General features: G+C 44.6%; 5 protein-coding genes across 9 annotated transcripts in view; 4 read left to right on the top strand and 1 right to left on the bottom strand.

Annotated features, from left to right (window-relative positions):
- Positions 1 to 1539: 1539 nt before the first annotated feature.
- Positions 1540 to 4387, bottom strand: nr0b2a (nuclear receptor subfamily 0, group B, member 2a). Its single transcript, XM_047039432.1, has 2 exons — positions 2814 to 4387; positions 1540 to 2587 (listed from the first exon to the last, which is right to left on the bottom strand). Exons 1-2 carry the CDS (start codon positions 3343 to 3345, stop codon positions 2346 to 2348), a joined length of 774 nt encoding a protein of 257 aa, XP_046895388.1. The 5' UTR covers positions 3346 to 4387; the 3' UTR covers positions 1540 to 2345.
- Positions 4388 to 7971: 3584 nt separating this feature from the next.
- On the top strand, positions 7972 to 11786 carry gpatch3 (G patch domain containing 3). Its single transcript, XM_047039407.1, has 7 exons — positions 7972 to 8745; positions 8866 to 9323; positions 9598 to 9772; positions 10653 to 10712; positions 10998 to 11119; positions 11214 to 11341; positions 11501 to 11786. Exons 1-7 carry the CDS (start codon positions 8319 to 8321, stop codon positions 11682 to 11684), a joined length of 1554 nt encoding a protein of 517 aa, XP_046895363.1. The 5' UTR covers positions 7972 to 8318; the 3' UTR covers positions 11685 to 11786.
- A 107-nt stretch (positions 11787 to 11893) lies between these two features.
- On the top strand, positions 11894 to 16495 carry gpn2 (GPN-loop GTPase 2). The gene is made up of 5 exons (XM_047039420.1): positions 11894 to 12692; positions 12966 to 13122; positions 13324 to 13484; positions 13689 to 13819; positions 16118 to 16495. The coding sequence occupies exons 1-5, from the start codon at positions 12273 to 12275 to the stop codon at positions 16188 to 16190; spliced, it is 942 nt and encodes a 313-aa protein (XP_046895376.1). The 5' UTR covers positions 11894 to 12272; the 3' UTR covers positions 16191 to 16495.
- A 2526-nt stretch (positions 16496 to 19021) lies between these two features.
- LOC124475547 (AT-rich interactive domain-containing protein 1A-like) lies at positions 19022 to 23002 on the top strand (the record flags this gene model as incomplete). The annotated part of the gene is made up of 3 exons (XM_047032260.1): positions 19022 to 20250; positions 22371 to 22589; positions 22727 to 23002. Coding segments are annotated over exons 1-3 (1401 nt in total), but the record flags the coding sequence as incomplete, so codon positions are not given.
- A 63-nt stretch (positions 23003 to 23065) lies between these two features.
- Positions 23066 to 23251, top strand: part of arid1aa (AT rich interactive domain 1Aa (SWI-like)) — a 16721-nt gene continuing 16535 nt past the window's right edge. For 4 of the 5 annotated variants that reach the window (XM_047030434.1, XM_047030424.1, XM_047030414.1 and 1 more), the window contains exon 1: positions 23102 to 23251. This exon is cut by the window's right edge and continues 336 nt beyond it. In XM_047030434.1, the coding sequence (XP_046886390.1) occupies positions 23186 to 23251 (66 nt within the window). In that variant the 5' untranslated portion in view covers positions 23102 to 23185. The other variant, XM_047030447.1, reaches the window with a different exon arrangement.

The following is a 23251-nucleotide window of genomic DNA, read 5'->3' as shown; positions in this document are numbered from 1 at the left end:
TAAGAGGTCAGTGACCTCTATAACATGGTGGATGTTTGAGTGTTGTAATACTTACAAAAATAACCCACTCTGCTACACAGAACCTACCCAGGTAACGTGCTCTCAGAGCAAGCTGTGACTTTCACTACCTCTCCCTTCGTCCTACCTACTGCGCTCATTAGCACTGATCCACTCTCCTAGTCTCTCAACACACGCCATTGTTGAGCTCTTGGAATCGATGTGACAAGCGAAGAGGGGGGAGAAGATGACTGGTTTGTGTCACTTTTCCACAGTGTCATTCGTCTCTCGGGTTACCGTGCCGCCAGGCTCGCTGGGTGTTAGTCAGGCAGCCTTTCTCCTCCCGCGGGTAGGAAGAACCCGTTAAGCTGGTTCTGGCGAAATAAAGCAAACGAAATCCTGCTGTTGTCCAAAACGCTCATTACAGAGCAGAGTAGCACTAGAGAAGATTACTCTTGATTTTTTAAGTTGTTCTCTGAGGGTCCTATAACGTCTCTGTTTGTGCTGTTAGTACTTCCCTCCTGTCGGACCTGCGTGAAGTGTGATGGGTTACGTTGGGAAATAGGTTTCTATTTGGGTTGAAATGGGCGAAAGAAAATGTGGTACATTTGTAAATGCTGACAGAATGGATCCTCAAATCCTGTAAAAGTCTGTAAACCTGATCTGAATTGTTTGGAGAATGTCGTCATCAACTTATTGAGAAAAGGTTTCCAAAGGAGAATGACTAGGCTGGATCAGACTGCATAGGGTGTTTGCTGCCATCCAATGGTGTTTTCTAAGTTAGGCAGTTGCTTACAAGCTATTTTGTATGACAAACTTCATACTTCAAAAAGTCCTGTCTGTTGTATATATAAATAAATAAAAAATGTGTATGATATAATGATATGTTAAACAATTTCTTCTATTCCGCTAGTTGTATTTTTTTAAAAGGGTGCCAGATTCCGTTTCAGACAATGGCAACCTTATACTGCTTTTATCAATGTTATTCTTTGTACAGTATCTTCTTATTGAAGCTGCGTTGTTAAATCCTACCTCACACCCCCTGCGAGTGTGTGCTATCAAAAGATGACACTAGAGGGAGACATAGCACCTCTAGAGGCCGAACTGGTCCTCCTGCTTTGACGCCAAAACAACAAAAAGTTGCTCGTGTGGAACAGCAGAGAGCCAACAACGAAGTTTCTTATAATCAACCATTAATAATAACTGGCGTATAGGTGTTTTTTCTTCTTCGTCTGTTTTAACCATCTACCTTACATTTCAGCATGTGAGTTCATGTTTGTATGATCACAAAAGCTCCGTGTTAAGTCCCCTTTAGGCCCAGCTACCTCTGGTAACCTGTGTGACTCACCGCTGTGTCATTGAACCCGTAACGTCGTGGCTACAATCTGTGTGTGTGTGTGTGTGTGGAAGGGAGTGGGGGGGCGGAAGGGGGGTGGGGGTGGTGGTGCCAGGCACCTACTGTACGCAAGTAAGATAAGGATACCTGTGAGGTAACCTGAGATACCAGCTCAGATGCACCAGGCACTACAGAAAATGGGGAAGGTTAGGGGTGGGAAGATCAACTTTGTACTTAATTAGATGAATTAGAAGTACATCTTTAGCTAAATGACTACTGTACTATTAAGTAGGCCTAAATCATAAGTATAGAAAGTGCAATTGTGACATTGTCTTTTATCTGGGGGAAACATTGTGTATTGATTTGGATGAAGTGATCGAAGTACCTTGAGGTTAGATTTAAAGAATGATCCCTTGTTTGTCCTCTGAGTGAATTTTTAAAGTAGTTTTCTTTTCTTCATGATATTGTGTTTCATAGGATATCTTCTAAGTGTTTGTTACACAATTCATATTCACATCACGAGAGAGGCAGGTTTGCAGTTATTGTAGAAAAATATATTTATTCACCTAATCTGAGAGCATTACCAGAAATAGAAAAAATTAGAAATAGAAAACATTACAGTATGAATTCAAAGTGACACAAACAAGTGTGTTCTTAGACTCAACTCTTCACAACACGCCAACAGAATATCGAGACATGTTTTATACTATCAACCACAGGAAATAGCAAAACAATGACAGACATAGCGTGACCTCAAATTGAATAAGTAAAAAATTGCTAATTTAGAGTTGTATGTAAACAATAGCAAACTATTTATAATGTCTTCACGATGTGCCAAAGAAAGATGACTGTCACACCTCACACTCATAGGCACCCATTTATAGTTTTTCTATCCATAATAAGTGCTTATTTGTCATTCCTTCATCTCACAGGGAAATGTCTCTTGACAGTCAGATAGTACTTTCAGAATAAAAGTAGGACTTTTGCCCAATAGTCCAGGTACATTTCTGGACTACCTGCAGAAGAGCATGTCCACCAGCAATTCAAGAAGGTCAGCCTGACCAATGACAGGCCGGAAGAACAGCTCAGTGATGAGGTTGGGCGTGATGGTTTTGAGCGTGGAGGCGGTCAGCAGGATGCGAGCGAAGCGCCCGCAGTCTCCAGGATGAAGAGGCTGGACCACCTCGCTCAGCGCGTGCTGCGCCTCTTGCTGTAAGCCCTCAACGAACACAGCTGCCTCTAAATTTGGAACATCTGTTGAATAAGCAAAACTAGGATGAGTGACAATGCTCGATCATTTACAATAGTCACAGTTAGGCCTCAACACCAAGGGTATTTTTTGCAATCCATCTGATAACTGATGAGTTCATTTGAGTAAAGCCGTTTAGTGTTTTACAACGATTTATTCTCATCACAGTTTAAAAAGAAATGTCTTGTTTTTCGATTCGTATATTTAATCAGAAGAAAAGGGGAAACTCACCAGGATTGAAAATGATGGTTCCCTTCAGGTATGCATACTCCTTGGGACTTAAATCCAAACTCCAGAACTTTTTGAGGCAAGACTTCAGTTTGCTCACCCCAACCATGGTGGGCTGCTCTCTCTCCGTTCCAGAATATTCCTGACAGTTCAGAAGGATTCTCTTCAGCATGCTGTCAGCAGGGCTGTCGAGGACTTCAAAATCCAGACCTTCTTGGGCCAGACCCAATATGAATAGAGGTGCCCAACAGCTCTGAAGTAGCAACAGCTGGTCGTGTGGTGGAAGCTGGTTAAAAGCAGGCAGGTTTTTCATAAAATGGACTGTCTTCACCAACACCGCCGAAGCCTCTTGGCAAATTTCGTCTGGGTTCTTCAAGCACACCGTCCGTCGCGTCTCACAGTTGCATCTGTGTGGTGTTGTTTTGTTCTGACTGTCGCGTCTCGACTCACTGGCATCTGTGCGGCTGAGGATGTTGAACAGAATGGCATGAGAATGCCTTTCACTGTAATCTGAACAATGACATTCATTATCCATGGCGAGCTTGTCGAGAACAAACAAGGTCGTCTGTAAAAAAAAATGTTTTATCTAAAAATCTTAATTCGGTTAATCCGCTTCTCTTTCTTCAAATACAGGCTCTTACTGAGTCTGAATGTTCTGGTGCAGCAACATCTCTCTGGGAGTCTTTATATGGCCCAGCTTAGTGAACCTTGACCTGTCAATACTCCCTCTGTAAAAAAACAACTGCCTGATCGCCCTGGCGGCTGACGGCCTGCCCTAAAGAGATAAATAAGCTTTTCTCAATGAAAAGCAACTGACCCACCAGGATATGTATATGATGTGCACTGGGCCCTTATCTCTCAGGCTGTGTCATTACCGCAGGCTGTACCAAGCTACCAAGGACTGGGAGAGTCATCAGACTGACAGTTTATTGCCCCACTGGCTGACAGCTCACACCTAACAGGGTTGGAAGAGGCCAAAACAAACAGGGAGCATTGACCTACAAGGTAAGACCTTGAACGACAAAGACAACCTTTACTCTCGATTGACTGTCCTCCTGCAATACGTGAAGGGGAGCACGATTTTATTTTATGAGGACCATGTTATCCCTGTCTGTGATCAAATGAGCCATGTCGTTTTGTGAAATATTAAAATGGACTAGGATGATTATTCATCATGGCACATGAGTACCTTTCAATTCCTAAAATTCGAGAGGGCGACGCGTTCCATATAACATTGGGTTTTGCGGTCATATTCTAAAATTAATAATTTTATGATCCTATGCTCACACTGAGGAGATATTTCCAATACTTTGATGAAGTATCGTTTTTTATCGTGTTAAACAGTTAACATGCAGCCCCAAACTGGAACACCTACACTCATGACAAACAATACCTGGAACAAAATCAACTACGTTCACCTCAACAAACAACTTGGCATCATATAAAAGGTTTTAACAGTAATCAATCATTAAGCAATGTACCCTAACAAAGTTCTTTGCTCTTTACCATTTGTTGATACAATAACATTTCATATTTTTTTAAGCTTTTTGGGGGTGAACATTTACAATATATGCAAATAGTCCCCTCTTTTACAGCAGTCAATCTGCTCTTAAAATCCAATCAGAATGACTGAGTGATTTCACCTGGCTAGAACTAGTTCACACTTTCCCCTGTGCTGATGATATGACTTACTGAAGTTATGTTAGCAGTCATTTTATGCTAAGGCCCAGCAAGCTTTGCAAACACAGTTGTTTAACAAAATATAGTATGACGATAAAAATGTCCATTGAAGACCATGGATATCCAGAAATGAAGCCTTTTTTATGTATAATTTTGTCCTTCACAAATTTCATGTAATCTGGACCATATGCTAAGAATACAACAAGTAAAAAAATATAAAATAAAACACGCTAAAAAAAATGCTGCAAAAACAAGCAATGTTAAAAAGGCAACACAGTATACACTTTATTCGCTCAGTTTGTTATTGCCATCAGGCCACATTTTTTCATTAGGATCACGTTGAACTTTTCCCCTCACAATGCAGTGGGGGAAATGTCCTTATGTGGCACATTGGAATGTGGACCTGTAAAAAATGAATCAGGACATTGCTGGTTGAACATTTGCGCAAAGAAGCACAAGGTCAGAAGAGGTTCACAAATGCATTTGTATGAGTTGTGACCAAACGTTTGTCATATGCTTAGCTTTCTGAAAGCAATGAGAAAATGACTGTTGCAACAACAACAACAATAACACTGTTGTGCCCATTAGATGAAGGTGCAGATAAAGTTTTTAATTTGCAATTTCTTTAAAAATTTTTGTTAAAGTATCTCAGCAGTTGAGGAAAGTGTAACAGTAGATCCACCAGTCCCTTACAAGACGTGAGTATTCCCCCTCTAAAAAACCTTTAATACAAAAAAATCCTATAAAAAAAAGGGTATGCTTTTGTTTTACTCTGACATCACTGCCTGGATTGCGGTACTGTGCCTTAACTGTGCTCAGCCCCATATTGTCATGAACAGCCGTCACCAGCAGTATTGAGCACATAGAGATCCTGGGAACAAATCTTTCTTGTTTCCGTCTGTATGTTCTTGTATCAGGGTATCAAGATGTTATTGTGTTAGTGGAAACCCCTTTTAATATGACTCTCAATTGTTATCTCTCCAGTGCCTGGCACAGAGTCTTCAGGATGATAAGACGTTTTATTATGATTTCGTTCAAAGCATCAGGATATGAATGAGAGATCATTGGTGGGATGTCTCTGGGTCGTCTTTTTTTGGATGGCCCAAGGTTTGGAGATCCCTCTGTGTGCTTGATATGATGAAGTCCCTGACGTGCAAGCAACCGCTTTACGAATGACAGACCACTTAGAGACTGTGTGGGAATGTTTGAACGTCTGAGACAGTTCCTGTCAAGGTCAGTTGGCGTGGTGAATGGCCGCAATAAAGAGATTACAGGTGCCAGCCAGCGGCAGTCACCTGAATCATGAGAATGTTTCAGTAGTCTTTGCTATCTCATCTGCACACCCAAATCATAAGGGTGGTTATAGTTTGTGACCATCTCTTGACTTGAATTTAAACCTGCGTCACGTCCCCAAAACAAGTGGAGATGACACTATTTTGCAATTATCAACGTCACTGAACAATTTCTCCATCCTATTGTTTAAAAGGTAGGGATGACGGACAAACGTTTATAATCGGAGGGAATAAGCACATCTCATGATTAAATTCTTCTGTCCATATGAAAATGGTGCCTGTATGTACGTGTTCAGGGAATGTGATCTACAGTACACTCTCTAGTCATCCAGCTGTAGTAATTCCTCAGGCATGCTGGCAGTAGTAAAAGCTTGAGATAAGAGATGTATTTATAAGTCTCAGGAGCAGGCTGAGCCAGGCACAGAGGACAGGTGCTTATCACAACACTGATCGTTAAAACAACTGACCTTCCTTGAAATGTTATATGGGCTTTGTGCCATTCTTGGAGACAGGTGTCGTGCCAAGGCACTCATCCCCGCCAGGATTTGTATCCCCTGGCTGTGGGAGTGGGCGTGCCCTCAGAGAAGCGGAGTTTAACTGCTGCACTTCAAATTCACCTCTTAAATTGAATAAATAGCGACGTGGAAGACTCGACAGGGTTTTCCATAGTAACAAGGGACTCATTTATCAACATAAATACGTTTATTTGTCTGTTACATTAAAGCGACGTGTGAATTGTTTAATGTGTCGTTTAGTATTGTGGATTCATCGACAGTGTTTTCCAAAGTTCCATATTGCCATGCACCTCAGCTACATATGCTGACTGATACATGCAGTTTTATGAACAATATTTTTTCTTTTAATCTAGGCTACCTCCATCTGTCCATTCTCTGTAGGTGTGGTCTGACAAGGATGCCCTGTCTTTGCTAAACCCTTCCTGTCCTCTAACGTGATTTCTGTTTCAAGTTAATTTAGTTTAATATGGCTTTTCAATGAACTGCTTGTTCAGGACGTTTTTTTCACCTGATACAATGTGTACCCCCTCCCCTAACATGCAAAGGGTCTGTCCTGGCATTATGGGTGTTCTTTTCTATGTTCTTTTGGTCACAATAAACAACCTGAGATAATATGGAGATCTCTGCTCTTTTCTAGCAAAAGTTACAGAGGGGATACACATTATATCAGGCCGTTTTTTCACCTGATACAATGTGGGGAGACACATTACACAGTTTTTTCACCAATTGTTTACATTGAGGTGCTTTAGTATCTTTAATCCCGACCGTCCCTTCAACCTAGCACTGCATTAGCCACTCTACGTACAACGTAGGCCTAATTTGGTAGTATCGTAAAGGACGGTTTGTAGCATTTTAAGTAACCACTTATAGTAAATAATTGTTATATAGTCACATACTGTATATGCAAATTGCACTATTAACACTTTTGTTTACAGTAACCAATTTCACAGAACAGTATTTCCCTTCATTTGACCAGGTTCAGCAAGTATCTCTCTCCCTCAGGTCATTCACCTTGGAGGGGATACACCTGTCTGTGCGGTGGTCATGACTCTTGGCCTTGAACTACTGCTAATGTAATAATAAGGTTCAGCTTCTCAAGGACACTAGCAGTGACATCGCCCTCTTGTGACGCTATCTAACTATCTGTAAGCACTTCTTAGTAGACAAGAGCCCTCTCTGGCGACAGGTTTGACGTATGAGTGACTGGATTGTGCGCAAGCCCAAGATTGTATACAAACTGATTGAACAAAACTTCAGACTTGAATAAAACAGACCGATCCTTTTTGTCCTTGTATATCATAGGCCTACACAGCCAAATTGTATAATTTAGCCTACTCTGCCCATGTATTGACACTTCTCAAATGTATTAATCTAGCCTACAATATGGCTATCTATACCCCCATTGGGACCTCTTAAAATGTGTTCTTGTTTACATTTGCTGTAGGCCTAACTGTGGATACTGAATACAGAACACGTTATTCAATTATTTAAAAAAAAAAACATTTTATTCATGTACATTTTTTTATAGAATGTCAATAATAAATGTCTTATTTCAGACAAAAAGGTGCCGTTCTTTAACGCAAAGACCTAAGTACAGTATGTTTGTGACATTCTTCACTGTCTTTCTCCACATTGTATATTACACTTCTACTCCCACGTGCACCCCATTGGTTGCACCCCGATGTTGTTATCTATGGTTTTACGAGTCAAATCGCCCGGTGAGGCCGTGTCAAAAACGAATGTAGCCTACTACAGATTTAAGTGACGTCATTCATTTCCCGTTAAGTTGCGCCTATACCCGATCTCCTCAGAGGACAAAGGAGAGAATCACCTCTCCTTGACTTGACAGCGTACTCAACAGCCAAGTGGTATATTTATCATTCATTACATAAACAAATACAATACAATGATTTGCTACGTTCTTTAAGCAACTCAGAAAATAAAGTTGGAGTCTGCCAGGAAATACTGTACTCTGCAGAGGTTGGATCTAGACTAGATTGTTCCCTTCAACATAAACAATCATGGCGGATTCTACCAGTCCGGCTGTGTATGTAGTTGTTAGTAATATACCTGCTGCGTTTCGATCGGCAGATCTTAGAAACTATTTCAGCCAGTTTATAGAAGGTGGCGGTTTCTTGTGTTTCCACTACCGACACCGTCCGGAGGTTTTGAAAGGGTCTGAAATCGAAGGACCTCAAGTTGACCAGACCAAGCTGGGTCAAACAGAGGAACCGGATCAAACGGATAAGGCACATTCGAACTTGTTGGAAACAGCAGAGAGTGGTTCATCATCGAAAGGCAAGACATGTTGTTGTGTAGTTTCGGTCCATTTGAAGGAGGCTGATCGATTTGTTAAAATGTACGCATCAAATCAATGGATCGACTCGAAAGGCTCCTGGCTCGCCAGACGTTGCGTTATTAAAAGAGTGAAGGTGTCGAACTCCACAGGTAAGTCATATTTCCATAATTCCTTAATTGACTAAAGATAGTTTGTTTTTCATTATACGTAACGTTATGGTTGTTCGGTGCCATCCTAAAGCGTCTTTTCAATGCAATTCTATGTTTCAGATGACGAAGGGTTCCCTTACAGAACGAAGTCAGAACAGAGACGCCGTGTGGCACTAACAGAGCGCTTTACCGAGGCGGATCTGAAAGCTCTACCGGAGCTTAATCCGCCCTCTCTGATGCCTTCTGGAAATGTTGGCACAACGATAAAGGTGTTCCTTCAGCTCATACAGTCATGCCGTCTGCCTCCACGCCTCATCCGCAAGCTGGGTCTCACCTTCCCAAAGACCAGCTGCAACCGACGCTACGGAAACGTGCCCTTTCAGTACCACGACACCAGAATAATGCCAGTCACGGAGGAGAGTGTGTTCACAGCAGATGGACAGGAGATATGTGGTCCTGGGGCAGTTGCCCCTGCACCGTCAGACGCCCAGGGTGGTTCAGCTGACCCCCCTCCCTCCACGCAGCAGACCCCAGACCCAGACCCAGAGGAAGAAGATGTCCAATCAGATCCGGATGATGTGGGTTGATACCTGTAGAATGTAGCTAATCACAGGATGTGGTATCTGAATACTTGTGGAGACTTTAGTTAATGTGTTGACCCCTCCCCCCCACTAACTCTAGCTGGCCCGCCCCCTTTTTGAAAACAGCAAATCTGCCCCCGCCACCACCACGCCACACTTCTTATCCAGGGGATCGTATTTAACAGTCGTTTTAAAAACCCGCCACACCCACATTCAGGCTCAAACAAATGTACTTCCCTGTCCCGTATGTTTGTTTTGTCTCTCCGCCCAGGACGAGGACCGCTGCGAGGAGTGGGAGCGCCACGAGGCCCTCCACGAGGACGTGACGAGCCAGGAGCGCAGCAAGGAGCGGCTGTACGAGGAGGAGATCGAGCTGAAGTGGGAGAAGGGCGGCTCCGGCCTGGTCTTCTACACCGACGCCCAGTACTGGCAGGAGGAGGAGGGGGGTGAGTACAGGGGGAGGAGGAGAGGGGGGCGTAGAGGAGGAGAGGGGGGCGTAGAGGAGGAGGGGTGGTGTAGAGGAGGAGGAGGGGGGGGTGTAGAGGAGGAGGGGGTGTAGAGGAGGAGAGGGGGGGTGTAGAGGAGGAGGGGGGGGTGTAGAGGAGGATGGGGTGTAGAGGAGGAGTGGGGGGGGTGTAGAGAAGGAGGGGGTGTAGAGGAGGAGGAGGGGGGGGGGGGGGTGTAGAGGAGGAGGGGGTGTAGAGGAGGAGGAGGGGGGGGGTGTAGAGGAGGAAGGGGGGAGTAGAGGAGGAGGGGGGTGAGTAGAGGAGGAGGAGGAGGGGGGTGTAGAGGAGGAGGGGGTTGAGTAAAGGTGAGGGGGGTGCGAAATTAGCAATTTGGAAATAACCTGAATCATATCAGTGTTTCCCACACATAGACTAATTTGTGGCGGTGCGCAGTACTCGAAGTTTCCCCTTCGTTCTTTTGGTGAGAAGTCTCAAGAGCTAGCTACTTACTCGGCGTCATGGAGCCGACCAGTTAAATAGTTGTTTAGCACTAGCGTTGCTACATGCATAATGCAGAAATTATATGTTAGTTGTTGTTAATTTGTGAAGGTGTGAATCATTTTGGATTAATATTTAATGTAACAAATTATTAACAAATTAACTGTGTAACGAATTATTAACGAAGGAATTATTATTCTAATCTGTGGGAACCACTGCATATATTTATAATCAAATGTATTTGTACATCCCTTTTTAGAATGTTAGAGGGCTTCACCCACGCACATAGACCTGGACCTAAATATCACCTATGTATAGGTCATATACTGCGTCATATATATATATATATTGTGGTTGCTTATAACTCTGCTCCTTTTCATAGATTTTGATGAGCAAACGGCGGACGACTGGGACGTGGACATGGGCGTTTACTATGATAAAGGTAACCTGACTTGACGTGGTTTTCCTCCATGGTCAGTTACAGTAAGAACTGTATTGAAGACTTGGTGATTACCAAGTGGTGTTATTTGAAGGGTAATGTAAAGTAGGCCAGGGATGGATCACCCAGACATGTTCAGAGCATCTGTCCTGACACTGTCTGTCCTGACACTGTCTGTCCTGACACTGTCTGTCCTGACACTGTCTGTCCTGACACTGTCTGTCCTGACACTGTCTGTCCTGACACTGTCTGTCCTGACACTGTCTGTCCTGACACTGTCTGTCACAGACGGAGGGGACATGGACTCCCGGGACTACGTCCGCATGCGTTACGAGAAGAGGATGAGGGAGGGGCTTGAGGACAGGTCCGGACGCGACAGACCAATCGGCGGCTTTGAGAAGTTCACAAAGGTAAAGTCCTTGTGCCTGTCTGGCTGGTGTTGCCTGTGTGGGGGGGGGCTACATGCAGTGCATCGCTGAGCCCCCGCATGTTCTCCTTCCTCAGGGGTTTGGTCGGCGGGTGATGGAACAGCAGGGCTGGAAGGATGGGGAAGGGCTTGGAAACAGCCAAGCAGGGATCCCAGATGCCCTTGAGAATGAAGGACAGCATCCTAGATGTAAAAGGGGATTTGGGTGAGTGACACACCAATTACCATTAACTATAGAGTTGCCAAAGGATTTACATATAGAAAGTGCCTTTCTGCTGTGTAGAAGATGCACCTCTGTTTATGAATGTATTAGGGTATTTGGAAGTATATTTGAATTTATACAAAAATGCAATTTTCTGTGCAGTTATCATGGCGAGAAGCTGAACTCATACTTTGTGAAAAAGGCCAGAACAGACTTCCATATAACGACGAAATACGATGAACCCAAAGACATTGACCAAGGTGACAGCCTGCTTAGACGGCAACCGACCACCAGCATGAAATACAGAGCATGGCAGCCAGGAGGCAGCGTTGGACCGAAAAGATGACATTGATGAACGTGATTTTATATTTTAGGTTTCTTCGAGCTTCTTAGCACAATATTTTGTATTGAATGCATTTCTATTTTTGTTGAATAAAACACCTTGTGATATTTCTCAATGATTTAAGTTGTGCAATGACTTAACGAATACCCCATAAAAAAATGTAGATACTTTTATTTTGACATCAATGACCCGGAAATACTAGCCTCCGAAAACAACTTCAACGGCGGCAAGTGTCAATGGCAGCCAACATTCACTGTCCCCTTATTTCTAAATATTACTTGATGATATTAGTTAATGGTTATTAGTGTGTACATATTCCTAAGAAGGTCTCTCGTCTTCCCGTGGAGGTCTTAGCTGGAGAAGACTGCTAGATTAAATTGGCGATTGGTATTGCTAGCAGTAACTTGTTTACCTGAGTTGAAGAATAGACTGGATAGCTTAGCGATCTGGGTAGCGTTAGCGATTTAATATATTTGTTTAGTAGCTTTTTACACAGCAAGATGTTCAGGGGTCAGAGATTTTCATTTTATCTCTAGTTTCCTCCTTCTAGCTGTGACCTGTCAAGCGTATACAAAGGGATACAAAGCAACAATGTCAGCTCAGCCGACACAGCCTCAGTCATTACGCTTTGGTCAGGTGGTGATTGGACCTCCAGGTTCTGGCAAAACCACATACTGCCGCGGAATGCAGGAATTTTTGGGACACCTCGGACGCAAAGTGGTTGTGGTTAATATGGACCCTGCTAACGAGAGGATGCCTTATACCTGCGCCGTGGACATTTCAGAGCTGGTCACATTAGAGGATGTAATGGAGGGGTTGAAGCTTGGACCCAATGGCGGACTTTTGTACTGTATGGAGTATCTTGAAGCGAACTTGGACTGGCTTGAAGCTAAGTTAAAACAACACAGTGACTGCTATTTCTTGTTTGACTTCCCGGGTCAGGTGGAACTTTACACCCACCAGAGCTCTGTGAAGAACATCGTGGCTCAGCTGGGAAAGTGGAACTTCAGGGTGAGTTCTGGATCTCTGGATTGATAAAGGAAAAAGTAGATATGCGTGACCAAGATCCTGTGTCACTTTAAACTGTTACCTCCTACACATTCTATAACCTGTGCAGTACATTCCATGAATACCGCCCACCTTTACCCCTTTCATTTAGTCTTGAGTAAAACTATACGAGTAAGTAGTGATATCAATTTACCTGAAGAAATATACTTCTCAGTGTTAAGAGTAACAATGTGTTCTGCTCCATTGCTAACTCCCGTTGTCTTCGTACCGTCTCAGTTAGCTGCTGTGCACCTGGTGGACTCTCACTACTGTGCCGACCCAGCCAAGTTCATCTCGGTGCTGTGCACGTCTCTGTCCACCATGCTACACGTGGAGCTGCCCCATGTCAACATCCTCTCCAAGATGGACCTCATTGAGCAATATGGAAAACTGGGTGAGTCGGGGGGGCTTGGGTGAAGATTAGGGCCAGCTACCCCACTCAACAACGTAACCATGAACTGAGTGAAAAAGTTAGGCCTCAGTTTCCATCCTCAGCCAGTCCATGTATTTGTACAAGCTGACATATAAGATTTGTTTGATAAATTGCTACATTTTGGAGAGGTACTGAACGTGCTCTCTTTTTCTCCCGGCTCAGCCTTCAACCTGGACTTCTACACCGAGGTCCTAGACCTGACCTACCTGGTCGATCACTTGGCAGCCGACCCCTTTTTCAAAAAGTTCCACCACCTGAATGAGAAACTGGCAGAAGTGATTCAAGACTACGGCCTTGTCTCCTTTGTCCCCTTCAGCGTACAGGTGTGCTACCTCCAATATACATACCTGATGATACAGTATAGTATACCCATGGTTTAATATATAACCTTTTGTACCTGTAATATAATACATCTAACATACCTGATCAGAACAAGTAACAACAACACACATTTGAGCAGTTTAACAGTTTAGAGGTGAAGGTGTTTCCCGGTAAGGCATGACCTCTGACCCCTGCTTGGCCTCCAGGACAGGGAGAGCATGACTCGGGTGCTGCGGACGGTGGACAAGGCCAACGGCTACTGTTTCGGCGACCTGGAGGAAAGGAACCTGCAGGCGATGATGTCGGCCGCAGTGGGGGCAGACTTCCAGTTCAGCTCGTATCCTTTCCTTTATTTATATCTGTAAATTTGTTTGTATCTGTATTGTTTATGTACAGTGCCCTCCAAAAGTATTGGAACAGTGAGGCCAATTCCTTTATTTTTGCTGTAGACTGAAAACATTTGGGCTTGACATCAAACGATGAATGTGAAACCAGAGATCAACGTTTCAGCTTTTATTTCCAGGTATTTACATCAGGATCTGATGCACAAATTAGAAAATATCACCTTTTTGTTCGAACCCACCCATTTGTCACGTGAGCAAAAGTATTGGAACATGTGACTGACAGGTGTGTTTTGTTGCCCAGGTGTGTCCTATTACATACATTATTCAATCAATAAATACCACTGAATGTCTACACTCAGGTTCAGATTGGGTAAGATAGGTTTTGTCTATGCAGACTGTATTCAGAGGTGAAAACAACATGAAAACCAGAGCGCTGTCTTTGGGTGAAAAACAAGCAATTGTGAGTCTTAGAGAAGATGGAAAATCAATCAGAGCCATTGCAGAAACATTGGCCATAGCCAGTACAACCATTTGGAATGTCCTGAAGAAGAAGAAAACTACTGGTGTACTAAGTAACAGACGTCGAACAGGTAGACCAAGGAAAACATCAGCAGTTGATGACAGAAACATTGTGAGAGCTGTAAAGAAAGACCCTAAAACAACTGTTAGTGAGATCAGCAACAACCTCCAGATGGCAGGAGTGAAGGTATCACTATCTACTGTTCGCAGAAGACTTCATGAACAAAAGTACAAGGGCTACACCAGAAGATGCAAACCACTCATTAGCAAGAAGAATAGGAAGGCCAGGCTGGAATTTGCCAAAAAGTACAGAGATGAACCTCAAAAATTCTGGGACAAAGTTTTATGGACTGATGAGACAAAGATTAACTTTTACCAAAGTGATGGAAAGGCTAAAGTTTGGAGAAAGAAAGGAACTGCTCATGATCCCAAACACACAAGCTCATCTGTGAAACACGGTGGAGGTAATGTCATGGCTTGGGCTTGCATGGCTTCTTCTGGGACGGGCTCATTAATCTTCATTGAGGATGTAACACATGATGGCAGCAGCAAAATGAACTCGGAAGTCTACAGAAACATTTTGTCTGCCAATTTAAGGAAAGATGCAACCAAACTGATTGGCAGAGCCTTCATCATGCAGCAAGATAACGACCCAAAACACACTGCCAAAACAACAAAGGAGTTCATCAGGGGCAAGAAATGGAAGGTATTAGACTGGCCAAGTCAATCTCCAGACTTAAACCCTATAGAGCATGCATTTTACCTGCTTAAGAGGAGACTGAAGGGAGGAACCCCACAAAACAAACAACAACTGAAAGAGGCTGCAGTGAAAGCCTGGGAAAGCATCAAAAAGGAAGAATGCAAAAGTTTGGTGACGTCAATGGGTCACAGACTTGCTGCAGTTATTGAAAGCAAAGGATTTGCAACTAAATATTAAGTCTTATTCACTTAAATATGTTTTAAGTATATCTGTTCCAATACTTTTGATCACATGACAAATGGGTGGATTCAAACAAAATGTGATATTTTCTTAGTTGTGCATCAGATCCTGATGTAAATACCTGGAAATAAAAGCTGAAACGTTGATCTCTGGTCTCACGTTCATTATTTGATGTCAAGCCCAAATGTTTTCAGTCTACAGCAAAAATAAAGGAATTCGCCTCACTGTTCCAATACTTTTGGAGGGCACTGTATATATACTTTTTTTTTAATGGAATTTATGCTTTATTGAGGAATAGTGACTGTATTAGACAGACTGAAAATGTAAGGGGAGCGAAAGAGGGGAAGACACACAGGAAATGGCCCTAGCTGGACTCCAACCCGGGCCCCTGCAGTGAGGCTTCAGGGGCTGCTTACACAGAGACACGTCACTACACGCGCTCATGCTCAAAAACGCCTTGTTGAGAAAATGTAACAGCAGGTGTGCCTGTGGAGCAGGGCTGCGTGTGCAAGCTGTGACATTGACCAGCTGTGCCACTGGAAAACTAAAAAGTCTTGGAATATTTAAACGGTCCAGTTTGCGACTTCAAGTGTATTTGCTATAGTACAGGTGCTGGAGAGCTTAGTCCTGCTCTATACTGTCTTGCTGGATTCAAATGTTAAGATACTTTGTTGTGCAGCTCAAGGAGCTCAGTAAAGTTGGGGGGGAAATAACTTGATTGATTCCTGGGTGGGAAAATGCTCTGTTAGAGTTGCATAAGCTGCAACAAAGTAGAAAAGACTGAAGCTCTTCGATGGCGGTTGAGTGTTTTTCCGTAACACGTCTTCTTCAGAACTTTAGGGGTTCAGGAGAGGTACGTTAGCCCTGGGGAGAAGACTGTGGAGGAGGAGGTGATGGATCAGTAGACCCAAAGGTGGATGGATGGTTCTGGTTCCTGTTCTGGAGGGTCGCAGGATGTCCTGGGGCCCCTGGCCCACGTGACCACCTGGGTTTTCAACACTGTGCTCACACTGCAACACCACTGTCCAGAGATGCATTCTGGTATCTCACAAATAAACTATTAGCAGGAACCGGGATTAGCAACAAACTGGAAACAGTGATTCAAGATGCAAACATTAATCAAATTAGCAACAATGTTATTGAAAGCAAAGTATGTGATTTAATAAAAATTGAAAAATTCAAAAAACGTTGTTTCTGTGGAATAAAAGACGTACAGCTGATATAATACTGAAAATAGCAGTGTACTGTGTATTGTTTATAAATAGCAGTTTACACACAATACTGGGTGTTGTTTATGAGGATATGAAAGTTGTGGATTTGTTGATGTTACACATGATGATCCTCTGTTTGACGGTGCCTGAGCTGCCCACCTGTTGCAGTCTTGATAAAGGAGGAGTGGAAAAAGCGAGGGACTGGATGACTGGATGATATTGATGGCCTCATGATGCGCTACAGAAAATATTTTAACTCTTTCCGTCCAAAGTTGGTTATTTTCACAACCAATGTGGTAGGGAAACGATTAAGTATGTTTCTTCCTTTGAAATAGCCCTATATTGTGTGCATTGTTTAATGAACCAGTTGACGATAACAGCACATTAATAATTCGTTTACATTTTGTCTCCATGGTCAAAATTGCGTCGACGGTGAGCGACCCTTTTTCCATTCAAAACGTAAATTTGAAGCGGAGTTTTCATCACCGGTGGCCATGAGGGGGCGTAAGTGTTCCCAAATCCGCATCCCAGATCCCTAAATATCTACTCCTGTTTTTATTAGTGGCCACAGCAGAATAACGAAGTCAGGCGGGGAGAGGAAGCCACATTAAATCTGTGTTTCTGCACAACTGGCCCCTGTCTCTGGTCTCAGGCAGAGAAGCCTAGTTTCTTGCTAAGCAGCCAGACCTTGTACTGTGCTGGAAAGTTGAGATATAAAAGCCGTATTCCATCATCCATAAAGCATACCCATATTTATATCAAATATAGATGAATATTTGTTTTTCAATGTTGGTTTAGTTTAATAATTTCGTTTTGTTCTTTGCCGTTAAAGAGGCAGACTACTTGAGGTTTGCAGTGTGTAAGTGTTTGTGTATGTGTGTGCGCGCGCGCGCACTCTGAGAATGTATTTGGTATGTTCCTAGTGGCTGTGTGGAACCTTTGGTTTATACTCGGCTGCTCCGTATCCATCATTGCAGCGGGCAGGGGGTGTGTGTCAGGGGCAGACTGCGAGGTTGAATTTGTGATGAAGTATGGGAGACTGTTCAGCGGTACTTCCTGCCTCATAGGAGCCGGCCAGCCGGCCTGAAAACTGATTACCTCCAGGGTAAGAACGCGAAGGGGGGTGTGTGAGCCAAAGAGAGGGAGGGGGATTGCGAGAGAAAAAGAGATGCGTGTGTGAATCAGTGACTGCCTGAATGTGAAAGAAAACGACAAGAGGCCTTATAACCAACCCTCCTACGTGTGTTGCGAAGCACCATTCGTAGACTTAAAAAATAAAAAAAGATCAACCGTTCATTTGAACCCTTCATTGACAGATGAGAATGAAGTAGGCTATGTGAACGTGCACAACGTGCACATTATTTTATATGGATTTAAATCAATGTCTGAAGAGCACAGACGCTATTGATGTTAGAAACGCGTCCCTTTTCAAGACAAGGTCAGGGTTAGCTAGAACGGTTCAATGTTGGCCGCTGAGAATGCTGTGCTCTCTCCGCCCATCCCCCACACTCGCAAGAAGAGTGTTTCTGCTGCTACCACGGCTGCCGCTTGGTGGGAGAGACAGACAGAGAGGGGGTGGGGAAAGAAGAGGGCGGGGGAATTTGAGGGTAAATTCGTTTTGGACACCGGGGTTTGCAGAAATTACATTAACGCGGCGGGAGAAAACTTTTGTCATCTTTTGTCTCGTGTCCTAACCTACCGATAGGCTGAGGTGCGGGCGAGTGTTTCTAGGGAATTATATTTGATAAAAAGAGAATACAAAAGGCGGATGATGCAACAGTCGTTGACCTAGATTTCTTGTTGACAATACGCCAGCAATAGGCTACGCCAGCTACAGTCGAGCATTAATTATTGGAATAATGCTATTGGGAGGTTGAAATTGTTTTACTGATGATGTAGTGCTTGCGCCAAAAAATGTTAAGAGAGCCACTCGGGATGTACAAAACAATATTTTTAAGATTTTCACATGAGCGCCATAAACCGGCTGCGATGGGGTCGATATCGTGCGAACCCAATGAGAAGGTGCAATATTACTCTAGTTTGCAACAAGGTTTCCCTCTAAATTTTTTAGATTGGTCCTACTAATCCCTGATGTTCTCATGAAGTTTTCTAATTAGTTACTGATATGCTTTTGACATATTGCCTACTTGTAGGTTATGTATGCCTCTCCTTTTGCCCTACTTCATAGGCTACATAGGCCTACATCTTGTATGGTAAATGTAGTCAACGCACGAAAGGCCATTCCTTTCGAAATCGATGTTATGTCTTTGGGACTTGTCCCATGAATAAACATACACGAGTTTTTCCTGGTGATATAATAGACCTATGTAGTCTAACTACACTGAACTTCCCATATGACCTACATTACTTTAAATAACTTTATTGACATGAGTTACAACATATCAATATTATAATTAAGACAAAAATAAATGGTGCAATATAAATTGCCCATCAAAAAATGTATCCCATAGACTTTATGCCATTTTGGAAAAAGGCAAGTCCACTCCGTAGACCCTCTGGATTCCAATCCGTGCTTTATCTCCCTCTGTGCGGCTCAGTAAAATGGCTGTATCTCGGCGAGCCTCGTGCTGGTTTGGTCCGTTCCCTGCCTGTAGTCTGGCTCAGTAATAGAACTCCCACAATATTTGTGTCGGTTTTTGCATCTAATGGGCTTCTGGAGTTCCTGAGCCGTTACCGTCACATTGAAACCAGGGATGGCTGCCGGATCCGGTCCGGTTTAAGGTGTGGGAATGAGTCGGGACAAAGATAAATGGTTATAAACAATTATTTATATTAAATGTTAGCGTTTGATTGTGACTGACTCGCCGAAAGAGGGAGAGGGGGTATCATGGCCGCTCAGGTCGCCAGTGCCGCCACTCTCAACACTACGCCTTCAGAACTTAAAAAATCGGATCGAGACCCCAAAGAGGAGTCGGTACCGGTGGAGAAGCAGCAAGAAAAAAAGCAACCGGGATTAGAGAGCGGATCTCCGGGCCGGGGGGATCTGCAGGACGGGGCCGATGTTGGAAATGCAGGGGGAGGAGGGGAACTTGAGATGAAGAACGGGAATGGGAACCCGCCCAGGGCTAATAATAATCAGAATGATTCCATCGGATCCGAGGGGAATAACCATCCCGGGATGGTACACCATCACGGATCCGCATTTCCTCCACCTTCTTATGGATACAGTCAGCACTACGGTCGGGCCCCTTTTCATCAACATGGCGGACAACAAAGCCCTGGCATGGCAGCTGCTGCAGGTCCGGCCGTGCAATCGAGCAACATGATGGACCCATATCAGCCCAACTCGCACGACCATGGCTTTTCGAACCACCAGTATAACAATTACAATCCATTCCCGAATAGAACTCCTTATCCCGGCCAAGGATACGGCATCAACTCTCCGCGCAGCGCCCAGCCTCCGACAGCTGGGGGACAGCCAGCAAAGCAACAACCAGCGGGAGGACCCACATCTATGGCTGGATCTTACAATAATCAGAGATATAATGTGGGGAACCCACAGCCAACATCCACGCCAACCCTCAACCAGCTTCTAACCTCCCCAAGTTCCACGAGAGGTTATCCAAACTACCCACCAAGCGATTACAGTAACCAGGAGGGAGCTAGCAAGGGACCAACAGACATGGGCAGCAGCGGTCAGTATGGAGGGGGCAATCCGAGTTGGCAACAAAGGACTCATCACCCATCGCCTATGAGTCCTGGAAGTGCAGGGCAGCCTCTAAGTAGAAACCAGGTAAAGTTAAACTATCCTTAAAACCTTGTGGCGTACAATGCGTTATCCTCACTTGCTATGTAGTTATAACGTAGCACGCCAGCCATTGTCTGTTGGGTAGCTAGTTCGCTAAGACACTCTAAAATGGCTGCCTCTCGTTTTTCTAAGACCTGATCTTTAAACTGTACTAATTTGCTTGGTAATCATATATATTTTGGCACAGGGTCAGTGCTCCTGAGATCATTGTGTTTTAAAAATGGAACTTAGAGCACGATCGAAGTGTGAAGAAGGCCCGAATCATAAGTCGTGGAAACACTGTAGCAAAGCTTCACCCCTAATACCCTGTCTGCCTGACTGTATGACATATAACGTAATTAAATGATTTTCTGTTGTACAGATATTTGTAAACTTGATACAATGGATACTTTGTAGTTTATTAGTGGTAGTTCGATAGTGTCCGTTCAAATTGTACGTTTTGGTTTGTGTCTTTCATCGAGCATTTCTGTCTTGCAAAATACTGGTATGTGGGGGAGAAAAACATTGCATGCCCAGGAAACTCGTGTTGCTGAATAACTTGGAGACTGTGTGCGTATAGGCTAAACCTGTTTCGTAGTCTGAAGGGATTTGAAAAATAATACATTAAACGAATATATTAGCTGTTCCCATAAAAATAAAAGAAGTTATCATTCAGCGCATTGCTAGCTTTAAGATATTCCAGACTCTGCATGTAGCCTGTAAACGTCGGCCTGGTGATTAAAGTGAGTGACTGCAGTCTGCAGATTGCTTTGCTCTGGGATTTGAATTGTGGAGGTAAAATCCTTCTGTCAAAGCCAGGAGACAGTTGGTCTTGAGTTGACATGCGAGCCGAGATCCGATTGGCTGTCGATCCTGTGCTCATGGCCTTTTATAAATGCATATGATGTAACAACAGTTCCGAGATAAGGGCGCCCTCCTACACTCGCGCAGGGCTTAGTCATGTGGATTCCACGCCTGACTTTGTATGTAGGCTATCTCCGTTTACAATTTTCTCTCTCCACAAACACACACGTGCAAGATTACTCATGGCACCCACTCTGACTTCAAATTCACATGAATTCCATCGTGTATTTAAACGCCACATGGGAAGTGTGAATGTGAGGTGCCCATAGAGAGTTGGCTGCTGTCTCTAGTGTGCCACACAAGTCTCCCTCCTGTGTTACTATTCAGAACTTAGCCCCTCGGCCCCCCTCCTCCCCCAAGCCAATCAGAAGACGGTCCAGCCATCTCTATCCCGCCAAGGGAGTTTCCCCTGTCTCATGCAGATTAGCCATGTGCCGTGCTTATTTATTTCATTTCATTAGCAGGGAGCTTGAACATGTCATGAAAGGCTTTTTTTCTTCTGCTTGATGTATGGTATAAAAGGCCTTACTTCAGCAGCTAGCTTATTACGTACCAATGCCACATCAGCCTTGTGACTGCAAAGATATACACACGCGAGACGTGTTTGGGCACACTGGCATTGAGGACTTGCTGCACATGTCATTGGGTTGCAAGGTGTACACTTCTCTAGATTAGAAACATCACGATGATGCACTTTAGAGTATGTTCCCCTTAGTAAGAGTGTCCACATTCAAACACAACATTAAGTCAAGATGCAGGAGGACTTGGAAGATTGTACTACAGAGACTAGCTCATCAATACTGTGGGTTTCTGAAGGAGAATGAATGGTTTTACGCTAAACCCGGTCATGACCAATAGTCTCTCCCTGTATTTCTAGTGTCATTCATTCAGAGCCAATGTTACCTTCTTTCCATCAAAAAAAAGAAAAGAAGGAAAGCATGCTTGGCTCATATTCAAACGGGAGCACAGCTGGGATGTGTTTAAGATTGGGCAAACTGCCCTCCATTCGAAATGAGATATACATGGCCGTGTTGACTTCTGTAACTATGGCAGAGTAAGGTAAAATTCAGGGTAATGACCGTGGGAATAAAGAAGGAAAAAAAGAGGAGAAAGAACATGCGTTACTCATGCTGCAAGTACTGGGTTCTTTCGCAGATATTTTTTCCTACATATGTCGCAAGATATTTGTAATGTTATCGCTATCATGTGTTGAATATCATGTCATGACAAGTCCAACTGATATCTTTCCGCCTCTCTGTCAGGCTCCTGGCTCCATGGATCCGATGGGGAAGATGAGAAGCCAGGCGTATGGAGGGGGAGGCCCATACCCCCAGCAGCCCCAGCAGGGCCCCCCTCCTGGGGCTCAGCAAGGGCCAGGCTACCCTGGCCAGGGCTACGGACCTCCGGGCCCCCATAGATACCCAGTGGGAATGCAGGGCCGCACTCCTGGTGGCATGGGAGGCATGCAGTATGGGCAGCAGGTCAGTGAGGCTTCTCGGATGTTTCCCAAACCCTAACCCCATGTACCTATCCAAGCCTTCTATTTAACCCTCACAAATGGCAATATATGTATTGGCCCTGCGGCTCTCTCATCTGATTCCTTCTTGTTCGCTTGTAGATGGCTTCCTATGGACAGCAAGGACCAGGAGGGTATGGGCCCCAGAGCCAGGGACCATACTATGGCTCCCAGGGCCAGGCTCCCCACCCTGGGCAGCAGCAGGCCCCCTACCCCCAGGCCCCAACCGGACAGCAGGGCGGACCAGCACCCTACGCTGGGCAGCCCCACCCAGGCCAACAGCCCCACCCAGGCCAGCAGCCCCACCCAGGCCAGCATCCCCACCCTGGCCAGCAGCCCCACCCAGGCCAACAGCCCCACCCAGGCCAGCAGACCCACCCTGGCCAACAGCCCCACCCAGGCCAACAGCCCCACCCAGGCCAACAGCCCCACCCAGGCCAGCAGCCCCATCCAGGCCAACAGACCCACCCAGGCCAACAGCCCCACCCAGGCCAGCAGCCCCATCCTCCCCAGACTTCTGGCCCACATGCCCAGGGTGGGCCACCCTATCAGCAGCCCCATATGCCCCCTCAATCCCAGGGGTCATTACCAGGCCCCTCCCAAGGGCCTCCCCAGTCTCAGCCACCG

The sequence above is a fragment of the Hypomesus transpacificus genome, chromosome 2, assembly GCF_021917145.1.
Source record: "Hypomesus transpacificus isolate Combined female chromosome 2, fHypTra1, whole genome shotgun sequence".
In the NCBI taxonomy this organism is placed as follows: domain Eukaryota; kingdom Metazoa; phylum Chordata; class Actinopteri; order Osmeriformes; family Osmeridae; genus Hypomesus; species Hypomesus transpacificus.
Note: the sequence above shows the minus strand (reverse complement) of the source record. Positions and strands in the feature narration are given on the sequence as shown.